Source organism: Lutjanus erythropterus, chromosome 22 (genome assembly GCF_056507025.1).
Source record: "Lutjanus erythropterus isolate fLutEry1 chromosome 22, fLutEry1.hap2, whole genome shotgun sequence".
NCBI lineage: Eukaryota > Metazoa > Chordata > Actinopteri > Lutjaniformes > Lutjanidae > Lutjanus > Lutjanus erythropterus.
Genome location: NC_139338.1, coordinates 5,848,353 through 5,869,673, shown reverse-complemented (window position 1 = coordinate 5,869,673; position 21,321 = coordinate 5,848,353). Strand labels below are relative to the sequence as shown.

Sequence of the window (21,321 nt, the reverse complement as noted above, 5' to 3'; positions counted from 1 at the left end):
TATAAAGGCCATAATGGTGTTTACAGTGAGGTTTAAACATGATCAGACATGCAAAAGACGCGCTCACCTGCCTGTGAATGACTTGTCTGATTGTATTTTGATATCAGCGTGACTCTTGAGCTTGTCAGTGCAAAACAAAACCTCAGCAACTTCTGATAACTCCAGTCTCTTTGGCTGGCTTTGTATGAAAGTACTGTTTGTAAAAACCAGTGTATGCAGGTAAATTTGTGCATGACATTTGTGTATTGAATATATGTAAAAGTAATATTACAATGAAATTTTGAGATATAGTATTTCTATAATTTTAGGTTTTTTCTTGAATATGAAAATGAGTTTTAGGCTCCTGGAAATTAGAAGTCCATCTTTTTAAAATGCCTAAACTCATGGATGGATGGATGAATGACTGGGCACACTAGGCACAGACCCAGGGGCCCAAGGGGTCAGTTGGCAGAGCCACAAAATGATCACAAAATGAAATGAAATTACTACAAAGAGACAGAAAAATAACCACAGACACAAAATGACCACAAGGTGAAACTTAATGACAACAAAAGACACAAAATGACCACAAAGAGAAACAATACAACCACAAAGTGAAACAAAATGACAACGAAGAGACACAAAATGATCACAAAGAGCAACAAAATGACAACAAAGAGACATAAAATCACCACAAAGAGACAAAAAATGACCACAAAGAGCAACCAAATGACAACAGACACAAGATGACTACCAAGAGACACAAAATGACCATGAAGAGCAATAAATTGACAACAAAGAGACACAAAATGACTACTCAGATACAAAATGACCACAAAGAGACACAAAATGACCACCAGGAGAAGCCAAATGACTACTAAAGAGGCACAAAATCCCAACAAAGAAAAGCAAAATAAAAAAAATTAGAAACAAAATGACTACAAAGTGAAACAAATGGCTACAAGGAAAACCTAAGACTACCAAAAAGAACAAAAGTTACAAAAAGATGAAAATGACCACAAAGTGACTGCAAACAACATCTGTATGTTTTTGTGACTGAGATACTGAGAGTTCAACTGCAAAGTGTGGTTCAGCGGCATCACATTATTTTGTGTCTCTTATGGACTGACGGTCTGGATTCTGTGGAGGGGGGCTTTTACACATCTGTGCCTAGGAACCATCCATGCCTGAATCAGAATTTATATTACTGCGTTGACGGACTGCAGCCTAAAACCAAACCTACACAGACTGACTGGGGACATGAGTGAGTAATACAGCAGCTAACTTCATTAATGTCACTGGGTTTGTTAAACCTGCGTGTCGACCATGAACCTAGTCCACTCTGGAAACACAAATAGTGACGTTAGAGTACCGTGCACGCCATTAAACTTCATTTGTAAATGGAATTCCTCACATGAGGTGGTGACTAGTTGGTTTGAAAGAATGTTAAAGGTATGGACTCGAATCAGATGACTTTTGACTTTGAGTCAGACTTGAGTCACAAATTTGATTAGTTTAGACTTGACAAAATAAAAAAAGAATTGCAATCAACTTAAAAAGTCTTATTTATAAAGCCACAAGTTCATTAATTTCTCTTTATTTCCTGAACCAACTAACATTAATGCCAAAGGTGGGGAGTAAAATTCTTCATCACTGTGCTGAAGTAGATTTATCAGGGATCTGTACTTGAGTATTTCTTTTTCTGAGAAACTTTTTAATTTTACTCCCTACATTTTAGCACAAATATCTGTACTGTCTACTCCTCACATTTTCAAAAAATGTCAATATGTCAGCTGGAACTGGTTTCTCTGTATTTTGACAGCCCTTATTAAAATAATAAGACTGTTTCCCCTCAGGTTCTAGTTTTTCAGTCACTTAGACCGCCTCCTCCGTGTGATTGACAGCTGAGAAGCCACGCCCCCGAGGCGCCTGACGCTGAACCGCAGCCCCTTCTCACATCCAGCCCTGCTGATCTCCATTTTCTTCTTTCCCGTTATTACGCTGCAGAGGAGTAAAGATTTGGAAAAATGAATGAAGAGTACGACGTTATCGTCCTGGGCACCGGGCTGACGGTGAGAAAGAGTTGAACAACGCGCTCCACAGCGTGGAAACGAGTTTGCAACCTGTTAGCACTTGACAGTTCGGCTTTCAGCTAGCGGGGCCTAATCAGCAGCGCGAGCGCTAAGTAGCTAGCTTAGCCGCTAACTACCTGTTAGCTAATGGAAACTGTGAGCAAAGTAGCTACAGCTAACTGTTAGCACTGTACTCTCTGAAAGATTAACATGACCTATCGGTTAACTCACACAAGTTATGTCCATACTCTGAGTTAGTATGTTGCTGTGGTTTGTACGTTTTCTGTCGACTTTTAATGCCTTGTGTCAAGTTGCATTACCCGTTATTTGGAAGTTGGGCGCCGGTTCGACAGCTTTTCTTAGTCAAGATAAGATTATACGCGGATGATTAGGCTGCTAACGTTAGCCGTCCTAAGTTAAGCTAAGTAATTAGCCTGCAAACAACAGAATAACGACGTGTCAGCTTCACTGATTAATCTTACATTCACGGTGCCTGTTAACTTGGCTGTTGACTTTATCTCATTCTCAGCTAAGAAAGTGTCACTTAACTTAAGATATCTGATGAAAGTATTAGGTTAAAAACTGCAAGCAGCTAACTTTACTAACTGAAACTGTATTCAAGTTTCCGTCCTGTATCTGTCCGTGCGGCGGAGTCAAGTGAAGTCCACTACAAGCTTAGTAAAGCTACTTGTCGCAAGGTTAAGCAAGTCTCAGCACTTTTAATGGCTGAGAAGACATTTGGGGAAAAGAAAGGCAGGATTGCTTTTGATCGTCTAACAGAAACTTTAGCAATAGAGTAATAAACTTGAACTTTAACTTCCTTCTCCTTTAACTTGCATACTAGTCCAAAAAAGCTGATCCAGCATAATGTGAGGTGGCAGTTTATGAGCTATTCCTGTATGTGTAGGATTTGTTTACCCATGAGTGAACTTTGATAGCATTAACCATGCTATGGCTTAATAAAATTACACTTCTGACAGGCCTTCTGACCTGCTGTCAATTTTGCATGGCTGAAGCATGACAAGGAAATAACTGATGACTTTATTGCAGTCTAGTTGTCAGTTTCTTTCAAGCCCAATGCACTAAATTCATTGCAGTTTAACTTATCTTAATCTAAACAATCTTAGTACACAGTTTTAATTCTGACAGCCTTGTGGAGTTTTTGCAGTTTGATATTTCACTATAGCAACTAACACTGACTCAAAGTGTTTTGCAGAGCAGGTGGAAGTAGTAGGCAGCTGAGCAGAGAGGAGATTGGTGTGGTGTTGGTGGGCAGGGTGTTGATTTAGCTCACAATTGGGTGTGGTTCCACAAGACAGAGGAACTGAAAGTACACTCACTGTAAGTACTCTGTGAGCTCAGTTAAGGCCAAGCTATTCTGACTGCCAGCCAACCTAAAAAGCAGTGCAGGCCGCTGCATAGTGTAGTTTTACACGATTGTAGTTCTGTTATTCAAATCAGTGACTTCACCTCTGTATCTATGACAGCTTCTCCTTTTACGCTACACACTAACACTAGCACTGCCATGGCAACTAACTCTGATAGGCCTACAATCAAAATAGTAGTCAGTGATTTTATTCACATTATATGCCATGCCATCTAAGAAAATTCCCTCTGATTTATTCCCTATTTATTGACTTAAGTCAGTTTTTTGTGTAATTTTTAGAGTTTTACTGTACATCTAGAATGAGAATGATTAATTTGGCATTTGTTTGTAGTCCTCTTGAATTTTTTTTTTAGGGCTTAAATTGTTGGGGGATGGGGTTTCCCATCTGTCCACTACTAATGACACAGGAGGGGAGTGGCTTGGCACAAGATATCAAACTGTACCTAAACACAGTCTGGTTCACATTATGATACTCTCAGTGATCCCAAGTAAGCAGCTTGTTGCCTGAAGACGAGAGAAGTGAATACGGCGGCTCTTCAGTGGTCGAGGAGTTTTTGTGGGTTTAGGAATACACAGAGGTTGCTCTGTTGGTTTTACATCAGCAGTTATTGCTGCAAAATCTCCAGTGCTCAGGTAAAATATCTCAAATAAAAAAAATCTCCATTCAAAACTTAAATTTTGATTAAAAAAATAAATAATAAATAGCTGCACTTAGTTAAAATAGAGCTGAAACAATGTCTGTCATTTGAATAGTCAATCAATAGAAAAGTATTTGCATGACTCAACAATAAGGATTACCCATTATCCTGCTATGTTGGGCTACAAAATCTAGCAACTCACCAGGCAAAGATGACACAAAAGGCTGTTTTTCAGCTCCTTCACGCTTTTCTCAGTTTACTATATTAGACTGAATATCTTTGAATTTTTGACCAACCAAAGGAGACATTTAAAGACATCACCTTGGACTAGGTGATAGGATGGGCATTTTTTTTTTTACTATTTTCTGATAGACCTTGCACCCTTAGATTAAACATGAAAATCAACTTTGGTCATTGTTGTTATTTGATAACTACTAAGAAGCTATAAGAAGGGACATGTAAAAATCAACTTTGTGCAAGTAGACTAAAAAAAAACATTAACACTGAAATCTGATTTGGCACTACTTTAATAATCCGTTAATTATGAAGGCAGTTTTAAAATAAAAATGGGAAACGTCTGTTTCCAGCTAGGGATGCGCAATCTTGGATTTTTGCTAATTTGTCGATATCTTCAAACTCATTTTGTTAGATTTCTCAGTCCGATATATCCACTTTTTTTTCTTTAGAGTAGCGTTGGTCAGTGTAACAATATTAATTTGATATGGTGATATGAGACTACACATTGTCTAAGATTTCTGGATGTTTTCATATAGTTATTTGAGTAAAGCAATTTAATTTTATGGACTGTTTTCTGACTGACTATTTTTTTGGTCAAAAAATAATATTTTTGTATTATATATTGTGATTCCTTTTTTCTTTTTCTTTTTTTTGCAGTTTCTTTTTAATGCTATCAATAAAATAATTTGCACATAACTCCATAATAAAATATCTTAGTTAAATACATGGACATTCATAAAGTAAACTCCTGAATTCGATTAGTCTTGCGTTCTCCAGTAATAGAAGTTTAAGGAAGTATACAGTTAGTGCTATCTGTGTGCTCTTTAAAAGAGGAAGTGGTGTTAAAGGAAAGGAAATGGACACAATGCTTGCCTTCACTCACAATATAATGAATGAGACAGGGTAGCACGTGTATTTTATGATCAAACAAATCACTAAAATCGCACGGTATAACAAGCTTTCATTACTAACTTACTATATTAACCAAATACTGTTAGAAATGGTAGTTATAATGTTCTAACATCCCCTGAAGGCAGCACATTCCTGTCTAATTTTATAAGCTCATCACATGTTTTGAATGTAGAACTTTAATCTGCTGTGTAACAAAGAGAGGAATGTAGTGAAGTAAAAATTGCAGTACAGTAAACTACAGTGTAGTTTTTCACTATATACTGTAGTATACAGATGCAGTAATTGATCATAATTAGGAGTGAAACTATTATTAATTATTGGTTAATCTGTTAATTTTAAAAATAATTTAATTGTTTTGTTTTTGAACATAAGAATGTGGCGAAAAATGCTTGTCACAATTTTCTAAAGCCCAAGCTGATGTCTTCACACGTCTTATTTGGTCCAATCAACAGTCTAAAACCTAAAGAAACTCAGTTTATAAGTTTAGAAAATAAGAGTCGAGCAGCGCATCTTTACACCAGAGAATCTGGACAAGGAGAATGCTTTCCATTTTTGCCTGATAAATGACTGTTGAACGATTCATTGATTTATTTTTCAGCTCTATAGTTAGTTTCCCCTGATAAAACCTTCACAGTGGTGATTTTCTGTTATTTCTCAGCTCTGTCAAGCCCACCAGCCCACTGGATTAAAGCTAAAAACCAAATTCTTGTGACTTGAAATTTTCGGCGTAGTAAAATCAACGCTAGCTATCGTCATGCTCTGATTGTGATGTTCTGTCAAGTGATGAAGTAAGACCCGTCCAGCTCTTGCCTTGTGTGTTGGACCTTGCTACCTCTCACCCTCTCTCAGATTTTTATGGGGCCTCTGTGCTAAAAATTGAGCTGGGACTTTGCCTCTGGTCCCAGTGTTTTATACTGGCTTAATTTTCTGCCTGACTGTACGCTGGATCAATGTGTTTTCCTCTCTGTCAGCATGGCCACTACTATCTGGCAGAAGTAGTGATGACTAGGCTGCCTCCGGCTCTCTGTCAAAGCCTGCATTTATATTAGTGGCAGCAGGTCGTCTCCAATCACATGTCACCTGAGAGGAGCGACAGTGACACATCAGAACTGAGATTTATTTGTAGCCTGACTGACTGTCCTTCGAGTAAATGGCACTGCAAGATCATAGTGTAGATGAAACCCAGACATTTACAAATAGACTACATGATCATATTTCACTGGGGGTTACGGTTTATTTTGGGAGAGCACCTATGCAGAAGCTAGTGTGGATGTTGCAGGATGTGGAGGAGTAGTTATGTGACTGAGGTTTTGGAGGGGACAAATTTAGGTTGACCAAATGTCAAATAAACCTAACATTTGTAACGTTTTCAGTGTCACTACTCACATGCACCCTAGTGATCGCATGATTTGGATTTTTTAAAAGGTCAATGCCGACATTTGGAAAGCAAGATGGCCGATGGGATATATATATAACATATGATATCAAAACAAAGAAAACTACATTATTTCAGGCACATAAAAATCTAAAATACATGGCTGTCTTAGCCAGTAATATGTTGTGTTAAGTTAGGTTTCAGAACGTGACTGGTATTGAAGGGAGAATGGGGTACACTGTATCAGAGGCGATTGCTTTATTCTGTAAATTTGGGCTGCAACTATCGGTTAACTATTTTCTTGATTATTCAGTTAATAGTTGTTTGTTTTGAAAATGACTGAAAATGGTGAAGAATGTCTATCAAGGTTTGCCAGAACCTAAGATGATGTCCTCAAATGTTTTGTTTTACTCACAGCCCAAAGATATTCAGTTTATTGTCAGAGAAGAGTAAAGAAACCAGAAAATATTCACCAACTAAATCAGCATTGAAATCTAAGAATTTTGACTTTTTTGTCTTGAAAAATAACATAAGCCAATTAATCAATTATCACAATAGTTGGCAATTCATTCAATAATCGATTAATTGATTAATGGTTGCAGTTCTGCAATTGATTAGCGGAAAAATAAGTGATAGAGTAATTGTTACTAAAAATAATCTTTAGATGTAGCATTTCCTGTAACCATAGTTGAGGTGTATTGAAGAAAAAACAGTATTTGTAAAAATGACAAATCTGTGTTTCACTGTTAATATATAGAAAGACATCAGATGAATACAGAGACATGTAAGCATGACAGTATGGGTTGGGTTAAAATGAGAGAGGTGTACTGTATGTTGACTGTAGTCATCTGTCAGTGTTTGTGTTCTCTTAAGTAGGACAGCTGGCAGGTTGTGTTAACAGTTATGAGTGAGCCCTCATTTTCCATTTTGTAATAAAATAGTCATACTAATGTATTCAGATGTAATGAAAGAAATGGTACACACTCTGTCACTTTCTGTTTGATTACAGGCCACAGTCTGTGCAGTGTAGGTGACATCACGCAGGCAAAGTTATGATGCATTGCTGTTTTTGGTCATGTGAGGAACCAGTTGTACCACATACACCCGGAGTGTAAGCTGTCATTCAGTAGTAGAGTAAAGTCCACGTAGTCACATGATGCACACAGCATTTTCTTGCATCTACAGACCCACTGCTGTAATCGTATTAAGGCTTTTGGTCTCTGGGAATTCCAGACTCACATGGCAAACATGCACATTTCCCCTCATCATTACCGAGCTTCTGAGACTGAAAGCCCTGTGAAAGTTAGAATCTTCTTCCAGGCTTCAGAGAAGAATGTCAGACATGATGTTGGTCTTGGGTGTGACAGAACTGAATTCCTGCATACACCAGTGTCTGGTTATAGTCTTGGTTCTGTCAGACTCGTGTATATAAAAATAAATACGTTGTCCCTTCGGGGTTTTGTGTCCAAACCCATGGTTTACCAGGACTCAGGAAAATATCAGGTATTTATCAATTCATATTGACCGTAGGGCTTGGCAATATGGACAGAATCAAATATCACAGTATTTTTTGCATTTATTGATATTGTGACAATATTATAGAGATGGCTGTTGGTGTTTTTAAATAATAACTAACACGCATGTAAGTAATATGGATATGTAATGAATATACAGTATGTAATGGATAGGTGGGATAAGCAAATAGTAAAACAATTCAGAAAATGAGGCTACACAGTTAATTGAATATTAATCATCATTATTTTGACTTCCCACAATTAAATGAACATGATCAACTGTGATATTGATGTATAAAATGACTCAGAAAAGTCCAGTGTACATCAGATCAAACACTTTGTGAACTAACAGTGTGCAATTCTGCAACCTCTCTTGGATGTTGTGGCTGCAGTCCAGAGTAGAAGAGAAATATCCAACAGAGAGCAGACAGGCAAAGTGAAAGTCAAATGTCTGGAGCAGAAGGCAAAGTGTTTTTCCCTTGAACAGGAAAGTATTTTGGATGTTGGGCATGAGACTTGTGTTCGCACTACAAAGCAAGACAAGTAGCTGTTTCAACCACCTGAAAAAACACCACCTGGCTGTATGATGAATGCATGAAGGCCAAGAAGGAAAATGTCTCACTGAATCCCCGTCCTTGTCCAACATAAACTTAGACATCAGTAACAGTGACTCAGAACAGTGCGTCAAAGTGAAAAATGCTGCACAGCGTGGAAGTGAAGTTGGTGTTCTGATTTTAGTTTTAGGCAAAAACTTTTGCCACAATTGTATTTAAACTTTGCTTCTAGGAGCTGCACTGTGAATAAGGACCAGTCAGATTTTTAATGCACAGATTTGTACATTAGCAGTAATGTAGCACAACATGGACTGAAATTAGTACTGTTTGACTGGTGAAAGTACAATAAAAATATTTTGTCCTAAAATCAATGAATAATTGTAGTCAAAAGAATGACGCTGATAGTTTTTGTCATAATCATGCAGCTTTTTCAGAAAGTGACATCACTGTAATGCAGCCTTGAAAACCAGGAAAGACAACACTTAAGCTGTATCACTGTGTAAAAGTTTCAAAATCTAACCCTGTATCTAGTCTCATAACATCGTGTCAGTATAATATTTATATATTGTCGTGTGTAACCTCAATCAAAATGTTTGTGTTCATGGTTTGTCACCACGTTTTACCTGAAATTCTTGCAAACCTGTGGTGGTATAAGTAGATCTTGTAGGCTTTCCCTATGGTAGTTATTGGTTTGGTTGGCTGTATGTGTTACAGAATGCCATAAACACCTGATCATAGTTGTGTTCAGGTGTATGATCTCCAAATTGCCTTTAAGAATCCAAGAATTGGAATAATACATTTATTGGTTAGATTGTTGCTGACTACAACACCTTCATTGGGTCATGGTAACAACAAAAAAACTTGTGTCAAACATAAAAAACAAAAAATTCTCATTATATCACAATATTGCAGGCATTGAAAACAAAACCGCTGATTGTATAATAAGCCATGTATGTGAATCCTGTAGTCTGCAGTAGTTCCTACAGCTGGACCAGCATGCAGTCAAAACAATGTTAGCCCCACAGATCAGAGGACGAAAAGCCGTAGCCATGTCAGACTGCAGCCACATTTGTCCATGTATGTGCAGCACGGAGTGATTCCACTTGTGAAATAAAAGTGGATGAACAAAACATGGACTGTTGAGAACATCTGCCTTAGAATCCAAAGATGATTGTGTGTTGATACAAGCTGAGAACAGGGTAGAACAGTATGATGAAAACAGGCTCGCACTGTCTGGATTTTTCAAGCATCCTGTTGATCTTGGTCTAATTCCTTTTCTGTTGTTTTCTTTTCCTCCAACAGGAATGCATCTTATCAGGCATCATGTCAGTGAAGGGGAAGAAGGTTCTGCACATGGACCGCAACTGCTACTACGGAGCTGAGAGTGCCTCCATCACGCCTCTGGAAGATGTAAGTTGATCTTAGACCCTACTGCCTCGACTTTGTGACTCTGTGGAGGTCATATTGGTTGGAAAGTGGACATAAGTAAACAAGAACTGCACACGGTGTAGAACTGTGATCAATTAAAACATCTTATTGAAGTATGGGAACAGGTAAAGCTGTAATGGGAATTAAAAAGAAGCAGCAGTATTGCACAACTGAGTCACGTTGTGGCTTGTGGATTTTTTTCTTATAGGAGTTGAATACCCGTTTCACAGATACTGCAACCTTGAACATCTACCGATACCAATCCGATACCATTATTTCCCCCCTCTGTTAAACAACTAAGCTGTTAATACCTTTTTGTATTATTACCTGTTATTGGATACACTTAACCTAACCTGAAAACATCATGCTCAAACTGTGAAACAAAAATTCCACTCCCCTAAAGGAAGCCCACAACATGACTCAGTTATGCAACACCGTTACTTCATCTTATTTAAACTTTCTCACGCAGATTTTTTTGCAGCATTTTTTATTAGTCAGCACCATTCAAACATTTAAAATAAATTTTGTCTGTTACTTGTGATACTTCTCTCTTTATTGCATATAGCTCAAAGTTTAGCTAAGCAATTTATGTGATAGTTTGGGCTAATGGATCGTATCGGATTAAGGCATCTAGTCATTCCTATGAGCAAAGAGGAGTTTTTCATGTGAGCTGTCCTGGAGAGTGACTGACTGTATATCCAGAGGTGCTTGTGTTTTCTTCAGCCGTTGTTAAGAGACAAGCAAACAAAACTTGCTAGCTAGTGTTAATTAACATGTGTAGGGAATCGAGTGCAGCAGTATCCACATCCATAAACAGATTTTGTTGTGTAAAAGCAGTTGTTTCCCTTTTAATGTTAACCTTGCTTTCTGAAATGCTCCCCAGATCTAAGTGTAAGTTGTTGGCTGAAGGTTGTGAGTGAAGTCTCGTTCTGTGTCTGCCCACAGCTCTACAAGCACTTCAACATTCCTCCCCCTCCCCCTGACTCAATGGGAAGAAGCCGGGATTGGAACGTGGACCTCATCCCTAAATTCCTTATGGCCAACGGTAAACTTGTGTATCTGTGTATCACATGCTGCTTAAGCTCTTGACTTTAACTTCTGACCTTTAGGTGCAGAGTCCATGCATTGTGTCAACCAAATATTTGCAACATGTCTCTTTGTTCACTTTTATTATTATCATATTTCTTAGTAGAGTCTTTGATGAATGCTGTATGTGGAACATTTTGCCTTCTGTCAAAGGCGTATAGTGGTTCGAACAATGTTTAATATTTAGCTAAGTGACAGTTCACCCCAGAATCCAAAATACATATTTTTTTCCCTGGCATGTAGTGTTATTTATCCATCTAGATAATTTTGCTGTGAGTTGTAGAGTTTTTGAGATATCAGCCATATAGATGTCTGCTTTATCTCCAATATAATGGAACTAAATGACACCCAGTGTGTGGTGCTCAAAGCACCAAAAAATACTTTTGAAAAATTCTAAACCAGTTTCTTTTCCAGAAATCATGATCCAGTTAGTCAAGGTAATCCACGGACCTTGTTGTGAGCAGCTTCATGGAGGAACTACTTTCTTTCTAGTTGAAAGAAAGTAGTTCTAGTTGAAAAGAAAGTAGTTCTGGTAGATTCTACTGCAGAAAAGAAAGTACCAAAATGAAATTGCACACAACAAGGAGTGTGGATTATCTTGACACAATTGCAATGAAATCGCAGTATGGCCAAGTGCAATATCCAAATCACAGAACCAGAACAAAATCTCAATTTTAAGAAAAAGAAAACAGTCCCTTTAAGTGGAAGCAGGACCCACAAGAAGCACTAGCATGGAAAACCTTCAAAGAAGGGGCTAAAAGGACAGGGATGTTGATATTTGTTAAATGTTTTCATGAATGAGGTGGAAGTAACACTGATGTTTTCATCTCCTCTCAGGCCAGTTGGTCCGCATGCTGCTGATCACACAGGTGACTCGTTACCTGGATTTCAAAGTGGTCGAGGGCAGCTTTGTGTACAAGGGGGGCAAAATACATAAAGTCCCCTCGACTGAGGCTGAGGCTCTGTCATCTAGTAAGTTGTTGGAGGATGCAGTGAAAATGACTGAACAGGTTGTATAATTAAATATGTGGACAGTTTGAAACCATAGAGGACATGTTTTGATTTATAGGTTGCATTTGTGTTTTTCTATAGATCCACTTAGAAAAAAATGTCTGATCTCTTTTAGGCTTGTTTTTAATTAGAAATGTTTGGCTTTAATAACCCTTACACGTTTAATTTATCCATACTCAGTGTTACCTACAGTAGATGGTAGTTGACACACCCCAGTTTGGAAAAGCAGACATGGATGCTAAGCAGTGTACTGTATCAGTGGACATGGTCAGCAGCAAAACATATTTTAGCCACCTCAACAAGTGTACACTGTATTCAGAATATTTTCACGCCTGTAAGATGTCATTTCTGACAGGCAGCCACCATTATATAGGCCAGATATTGCTGTCTCTTCCTCAACAAACAACAAAAACATGTGTGCTGTATGTTTCCACAGATTAGAGGAAATGCATGTGTAAAAGTCTAACAGTTGCTGATTTCCTATCAATAACTGTATTGATTACTCTGTCTTGTATCTGGTGAGTATTCTATTGCCAGATTCTTGTCAATACATGGCCTTACATATGTCCCCACTTTAAATATTCTGAACTATCCCTCCAACACTGTTGGCTGCTGGTTTCATGTAGCATTGATATTGTGAAGCTTGCTTTTCACTCATTCTGCCTTGCTTTTGACATGGATCCACGCAAAGTCTAAATCCTTGCTCCCTTAAAGGTTTGATGGGGCTTTTTGAGAAACGGCGCTTCAGAAAGTTGCTGGTCTTCATCGCCAACTTTGATGAGAACGACCCCAAAACCATGGACGGTGTCGACCCCCAAAAGACAACCATGAAGCAAGTTTATGACAAGTATAGCCTGGGCCCAGAAGTCCAGGCCTTCACTGGCCACTCCCTCGCCCTCTACCGCACAGATGAGTCAGTGGTTTTTGCACTTGTTTGATCAGTTATTTCATAAAATACCCCTTGCATGCAATTGTGATACCATGAACAGACTTTTAAGTGGTCTCCATCTCTATCCCCACAGTTACCTGGATCAACCTTGCATTGAAACGATAAACAGGATAAAACTTTACAGTGAGTCTCTGGCCAGATATGGCAAAAGCCCATACCTCTACCCACTGTACGGCCTGGGAGAACTGCCACAAGGGTTTGCCAGGTACTGTGTTGTCCTTTTTGTCTTGTTAAGTTTCTTACGCCCTGTTATGTTTTTTTATGTTATGTTTGACGTTATTTTTTGTTTTGGTAAGTCTGTACTTGAGTATCTTTTTTCTTTTTTTCTTTTACTTTTACTCCCCTACATGTTAACACAAATATTTGTACTTTCTACTCATCACATTTTCAAAGCAGAACTGTTACTATAAGTTTTAATGCATTTGAGGTGAATTATTGTTTTTATTTTGCCTCATTATGGGCCGCTGTCCCATGACCAATTTAAAGATGAAAAATGATGTAAAAGACAAAACAGACAGTGGGAGACTAGACTTCAGAGTAAAGATGAAGTTCAATTAGCTTTGCACAGAAACATTTGATAGAAATGTCCTTCAGAGGGCCACTTTTTACTTGCATTCTTTAAGTACATTTCAGAGCCTGTGCTTTTTCACTTCTTACTTCAATTAAAGAAGTTGAAACAGCACTTCTACTTGTTCCAGCCTTTTTTACACATGTATCTGGGCATTGATTATGGATATTTTCATAACTTGTGCCTAACAGAAAAACAATCAAAGTAAGAGAGCAAAAAAATTAACTATAGAAAAAAGATGGCCCAAAAAACAATCAGAGGAAATAATGGCACTTAAACTCACTGCTGTTGACCAGAATCTGTTAACAGTATTTATAACCAGCTTATGAATTCTGTGTTATACATTATTTTATGTCACTTTAATATTGTATAGTCCTATGTGGGTCACTAGCAGTCACTCAGCTTGCATCATCTGAAAACAGGAAATAACACCTCACATTGTGTTTCCAATCCAGGTTGAGTGCCATCTATGGTGGGACGTACATGTTGAACAAGCCCATCGAAGAGATTGTGATGGAGAATGGGAAGGTGGTGGGAGTCAAGTCTGAGGGAGAGGTGAGCATCTTTCTCACATGTCAGATTCATAAAGCCCCTTGAGTGTGATAACCCTAACTCAGGGTTACTCAACTTCAAGAACATGTGGGCTAAATAAAAATCACTGGAAGTTCTAGGGCCACAAAGAATAATTTGTCAGATTAGTTGCTACATTGTGTATCCACTGATCATACTTGTTGGATCTGGCAAGGTAAACAATTACTTGTCACTTTGGCATTGGCAATTCTCATAATAAACTTCCAGCTTTGAGGGGGACATTTAAAGCTTGTTCTGATAATACAGACTGTGGTTCAGATGTCTTTAACGCTGTACTGCCATTTGCATCATATTTGATACATGAGTTTCTGAGACCTCTACATCATCAATATGATCAATAATTTCCTGAAATATAAAAAAAAATCTGTTATTTGCAGTCTGAGCTATGTCTTCTGCCCTCTGGTGGATTGTCAGTTCATTGCAGGCAGCAGCTTGCGTGTGAGTGGAAAATCCAACATGGCTGCTTTCATGTAGTGAATCACATGGTTTTGGCAGGAAAATCTTTGCTATTCCACCACCATCACAAATATACTCCAAAACAAACTCATTTAAGGCTGAAATGTCATCTTAAAAAAAAAAAATAGATTGGAAAATTTGGTATTTTTTACATACAGAACACACTCATAATCACTTGTGTGTTGCAGACAAGTAGGAGCAAGTGAGCTAATAATTGTTGCTTCAGTTGGTTTTCACTAAAACAGTTCCTGGGCCGTCACAATTGTGTTTCACTGACCAATTCAGTTAACACTGATCGAGCCATTTTGCTGAACAAAAAGGTTTCTGTTTGAGGGAAAAAAGACCAAACCAATTGAAATGTGCCAGATTTTCTAAAAGCAATTAAGAGTACTTGATATTGATTCTAAAATAACATTGTTATCAATGAATTTTCATAAAAGTCTGACAATATATCATGTATGTAAATGATACAGATTTTGTCAAAAGGTCCAATAAACACTTCATTTAAAAAGCAAAACAATTATTCCATCTGTCAGGCTGTACAGGGCTAATACTAATTTAGCTGTCTGTTACCATGGGAACGAGCAAAGTTTTGAATCATTTGGCACAGCCCTAAATATCACATACATTAACCTGATTTGGGCAGCCTCATTGGGGTCATAGAACAATTCAAAAGGGCCATATCCAGCTACTAGCCACTAGTTTTAAAAGTCCTGTCCTAACCCATTAAGAATTGATAGTAGCTCACCTTTGGTTCAGCATCTGCCACAAGTCTGTTTTGGATGTGCATGCATACCCCTGTTTTATCAGATGAGAAAGGGAAAAAAGTCCAAATGGTCTGTTTGTACTAGTGAGCTCTGATCTTTGGCTGTACTTGCCCTCCACAGATCGCCAGGTGCAAACAGCTGATTTGTGACCCCAGCTATATTATGGACCGCACCAAAAAAGTGGGCCAGGTGATCAGAGCCATCTGCATCTTGAAACACCCCATCGCCAACACAAACAACGTCAACTCATGCCAGATCATCATCCCCCAGAGTCAGGTCAACAGGAAGCACGGTGAGCACACATGAAATGAGCAGCCTTAGACTTTCTAAAATTTCATTTCTTTATTATCTTCTGTAAAATACATTTTGAAGAAGAAAGGTCTGTCTAACAACCACCGAGCCTAGGTGAGAAATAACTACTTAAAAATACTTAATTACTGTACTTAATTAGAGTTTAGAATTTTTCTGACAACCTCTTACTTTTACTTGACTTTTTACCTACATTTGAACAGAATTATCTGTACTTTCTACTCCTTACATTTTCAAACCAGGCTCATTACTTTACTTTGAATGCATTTGAGGGGAATTTTTGATTACTTTCTTACTTTGATTTTAACCTAAATGCATACAACAATATCACATAGAAAAGACGATTCCTTGGCATATCCATCAAGGCATATCAAGCACAACAGACCTAAGAAGATATCAGACAGTGTGAAAGATGTAACAAGACAGAAAAGATGTAGAAAGATGAAAAACAGCATGAAAGATAAGTGACGTAATGATACAAAAAAGACATAACAAGATGAGAAACAACAAAAAAGACATAAGGCAAATAAGATGTACCAATACAAAAAACAGTATAAAAGAGGTTATAGGATAAAAAGATGTAGCAAGATGAAAAAACTATTTAAAAGACAAAAAAGGATGTAGCAAGACAAATAAGACGTACCAAGACAAAAATCAAGGTAAAAGATGTTACGAGAAAAAAAGACGTAGCAAAAAAGAAAAACAACATAAGAGACGGAACAAGACTAAAAACAATGTAAAACGTAACAAGCCAAACAAAATAGGTAGCAAGAAAAACAAGACTTGAGTTAAGAAGTTGAATCAGTAGTTCTACATTTACCAGTCTTTTTTGACACAAGTATCTGCACTTCTATTTGAGTAAAGAATGTGTTCTTTTGTCACTTCTGCCAGTGAGACAGTTATCGTTAAATAGTGCGTTTTAACATTTCCACAGGCAAAACAACCAGACATTAATTTAACCTTTTCTGTTTCCAGACATCTACGTCTGTATGATCTCCTTTGCTCACAACGTGGCAGCAGATGGTGCGTACATCGCCATCGTCAGCACCACGGTGGAAACAAACGACCCCGAGGGTGAGATCAAACCGGCCCTGGACCTACTGGTGCCCATCGAGCAGAAGTTTGTCAGCATTAGTGACATGTACGAACCCAGTGACATGGGCACTGACAGCCAGGTATGAACATAAAGGACCATACCGCTTTTCTTGCTTGTTTTAATGCATTTACATCACATCAGGTGCATTTCGCATAACTGGCCATTGTTCATTATTCTTCTTTGAACCGTTTGAGCAGCCAGAACTTGTTTGAGACACGTAAACGACCAAGTGAACATCTCATGCTGTATACTTGCTCAGAGTTTGAGCCATTCGGGTGTAACTCACAATGATATTGTAGTCACTTTAATCAAGACCTGTGGAGCTTTCAGTGCTGAGCAGCATCTTGTCTGGACAGTCTGTGAAATTAGCTAAGACTGAGAATTGTCAGCAAGATAAATTTAGATTATCACTAATTTCTTACACTATAAAGGGACAGTTCACCCTAAAATCAAAAATAATGGAATGTAATGGAACTTGGCTTGTGGTGCTCAATGCTCAAAAAAAAGAAAAGAAAAAGAAAGTATTAGTATAATGTAATATCATATAAGTATAATTATTTTAACAAGTTGTTTTTAAAAATGTTCTTGTGTTAAATGTTTTAAAGGAATGATGAGCTGTTCTTTTGACCCACTCTCATAAATGGAGCCATAAGATTTGGCTCCCTTAATTTCCTGACATGTCACTCCTGTGAAACCTCTAATACTAAAAGCATAAAAATGCCCCATACAGCTAAAAAGAAAGTCAGTGGCACAGCTCTGGTTTTTCATCCACATTCTTCATTCATTGGACCTCTATGAATCTATGAATCTGCCCATTATTCCCAAGATTAATGGATAAATCTTGTAGTCTATAAAATGTTCATTACAATTTCCCAGAAGCCAAAGGGGCATCTTCAGATATCTTTGTCCAACCACAAGTCCAAACCGCAAAGACTCATAAATTACAACATTTAACTAAGCAACTAATTTGCTTTCAATTGATTAATTAACTAATCATTGCAGCTCTAAACCAATAAAATCAATTAAGTTGTGGAATGCTTTCTTTTATGGGCAAAAAGATATTATAAATACACATGAAGAAGCTGTTTTATGGCAGCAGCACAAAACAATTAAAGGATAGGACAGTACTGTAAAAAAAAAACATATTGTAATTATTTTGATTGAAACATGATATGATTAGTGTGAATGACTACTTTTGCATTGCTTATTTATTTTATTTTTGCTGAAACTTGTTCTGGAGAACTGCATCTCTGCAGCACTACAATATCTCATATTAATGCTGTTTTCTCACACTTTTTTTTCCTCAAAAGTTGTGATTTGGTTCTGGTTCTCCGATTCGGGTGTTGCATTTTTGTTTTGGATGTTGCACTTTTGTGTTTTGATAATACTACAATTAATTGTGCAGCACTGGTCATATAAAAGCAATTAAATAAAATATGCCCAAAATATCTACTACTGCATGTAACCCACAGCAGAGCAGTGTTGTACAGCAGAGTGTCAAACATTTTGCAGAAACAGGGATAGAAACTGTATCTTGATTTTGTAGATTTTTCATCCCATTTGCAATCTTCATTGTGTGTATTGGAATTTAATCTTACAGGTTCATTTGCCTCACATTTTGCTGTAAGAATGTGACATTTCTGCAACACTGTGCTTTTCTGCTGCCAACGTGTGTTTACAGGGAAAGCTATGTCAGCAAAATGTTCTGCACAGGAAACAGTTCTGTCGTCAGTTTCCTTCCATCTGGAGGAAAAAAAGCATTCAGTTCAATAGAGAATAATTATTGTGTGAAGGCTTCAGCTGCCCATTTCATTATTAATTAATCTGTCAATTATTTTCTTGATTAATAGATAAGTTGTTTGGTCCAGGAAATGGTAGAAAATGTTGATCAGTGTCTCCAAAGCCCAAGATGACGTCCTCAAATGTCTTTTTTTGGCCACAACACAAAGATTTTCAGTTTACTATCAGAGAGGAGTGAAGAAACCAGAAAATGTCCACATTTTAGAAGCTGGAATGAGAGAAATGTTATTTTTACTTAAAATATGGCACAAAACCGATTAATTGATTATTAGACTAGTTGACGATTAATTTAGTAGTTGATCAGTGATCGATTAACTGATTAATTGTTGCAGATATAATAGTGTGTATGTAAACTTTTTCTATTTTAATATTAGTTTATATTTTTTATTGACTTAAGGCATAATTTAAGAATCAAAATATCTGTTCTAGGCTGTCAATCTTTATGTGCAGTAGAAGAATACTTTGAATAAAAGGCTTATTTTCCTCTCTAGATTTTCATCTCGCGTTCATATGACGCCACAACTCACTTCGAGACCACCTGCGACGACATCAAGGACATCTACCGGAGGATAATGGGCTCAGAGTTTGACTTTGCTGAGATGGAGCGCAAGCAGCAGGACACCTTCGGCGACACAGAGTAGAGGCGACGCGCCTGCAACACTCCCGGTTATCAAAGACAACGCTGCCGACAACTGAAATCTTAAACTAGAAATCCTACACAAAAATGTACACACCAGTGGGCCAGCTGATTACCCAAGTATACGGTTTGCCCACTGAGGAAGCTGATGATATATAGAGAGATATGATATAGTATTGTTGGATAGGGTTCGGGGGGGAGCTATGCTTTTTCACATCACATTCAGATGGTTGTTGCACTAAATGAAGCCCTACATTCTTCTGCTTCATCGTGTGAAGATGTTGCATAGTCCAAAGATGCCAAATCAAATGATAATTCATAATCAATAGTATCTCAGTGTGTATTGGGGGGAGGGGGGTGTCCAATTTTTCTGTCATTGTATAAAAGGAGTACGGAAGATATTATATAATATCTATACAACAGTTTTTTAGTTTGCAGGTATTTTTTCATGTCAGGGTGAGAGAAGTGGCTTGGCTTTATGTGTCTGAATGAGATCATGTGATTCACTGATTCAGGCCCAGCAAATTGTCAGATTTAGTTCAATTAAAGAGTGTGCGGGCTTGATATTTTTGTCTTTTTTTCTGTCTCATCGCCAGCACAGCCAGACGCACGCTGTAAGCCAAGCCACACCACAAGGCCGACTGTAGTCCAGCATAAAACCACCTGAACCTGTTTTCAACAGCTTGATTTACTATAACGCATCAGAGGAGATATATTAGTTCCTGTATTATGCAAAGTGATGGATGAGCCGAGCATTAACAGCAGATTAATCGGAGCTGTGGTTGACTGTAATTGCTTAAGAAGGACCAAATGTGTACTGCAGCAGTATTGAATTGATGAGAGCCCTGTGATATCCTCTGTTGTATACAACTTCAAAAAAAAAAAAAAACACACACATACACATCTCGGGCTCAAATGATTTCTATACTGCAAAGTAAAAACAACTTTGTCAAAAACCAAAGCTGTGTTTGATTATTAATTCTTACATTTCAGACTCAGTGTGTGTGCAGTGAACAGTGACTGGTGAATCACATTGAGTGCTTTGGACTCATTCTGAGACCAAAGATGAACCATCCCTGAACTTTAGACAGATCGCAATAAAATAGCTGGTTATTTATTACAGGAGTGTGCAGGGTAAAGAAAAATACATCAGTTGTCATGTTACAGTGTGTTTCAGAATTTGTCATGTTATGACTATTTTCACATTATTACAAAATACAAACTTGTCACATTATAACAAGAAACTTTTGTTATAACTATAGAATTTGTCGTTATAAAAGGAAGTTTTGTGTTACATTGTTACACCATGTTATTACATGGATTTGTTTAATACTCGGTCCTTATTGGCCAACTACGACAATCTTAGGTCTGTTATTTCTGTAGACCAGACTGTTGTTATGGAGGCAGTTCTGATCATATACTCCAAAGAAGCAATGAAATAATTGTGAAATCACTAAAGTCATTTAAAAATTTAAATCTGTGTTAAATTATTACTTTTTTTTGGTACATAACCATGTGACAGGTGAGATAATGTACAATTTTTTTTTTATAAATAATTGAAAAAACCCTCACTCTTTCAAAAATGAAAACTGATGTTCCAGTGTAATTATGTCTGATTAGAAACAACAAATGTGCTTCATATATCTCAACAGCTAAGGTTTCTGATTTCTACTTACTGAAGCATTGCAACGATGTCAGCCTCCCAACAGGACACTTCAATTGCAGATGCACCTCCAGCACTATGAGCAAAAACCTGACAGGACTATGGTATCTGCAGCTGACGCCTGAAACTACAAAACCCTTAATTCTCTTCTGCAAGTCACAAAATTCTAACAAACTCCTAAAGTTTGAGAGGCACGATGTTTCAAGGTAAGAAGTAGGACACAAAAAGTTTTAACAATTATTAAGTGTGGCAAATTGTTAGTGTAATCACAGGTGTTACCAGTGGTACTAAT

General features: G+C 37.5%; 1 protein-coding gene across 1 annotated transcript; it reads left to right on the top strand.

Moving 5' to 3' along the window:
- Nucleotides 1-1,893: 1,893 nt before the first annotated feature.
- gdi2 (GDP dissociation inhibitor 2) lies at nt 1,894-20,327 on the top strand. Its single transcript, XM_084711165.1, has 10 exons — nt 1,894-2,051; nt 9,971-10,078; nt 11,042-11,141; nt 12,020-12,154; nt 12,908-13,106; nt 13,216-13,347; nt 14,166-14,265; nt 15,645-15,816; nt 16,809-17,008; nt 19,221-20,327. Exons 1-10 carry the CDS (start codon nt 2,007-2,009, stop codon nt 19,368-19,370), a joined length of 1,341 nt encoding a protein of 446 aa, XP_084567291.1. The 5' UTR covers nt 1,894-2,006; the 3' UTR covers nt 19,371-20,327.
- The last annotated feature ends 994 nt before the right edge of the window (nt 20,328-21,321 follow it).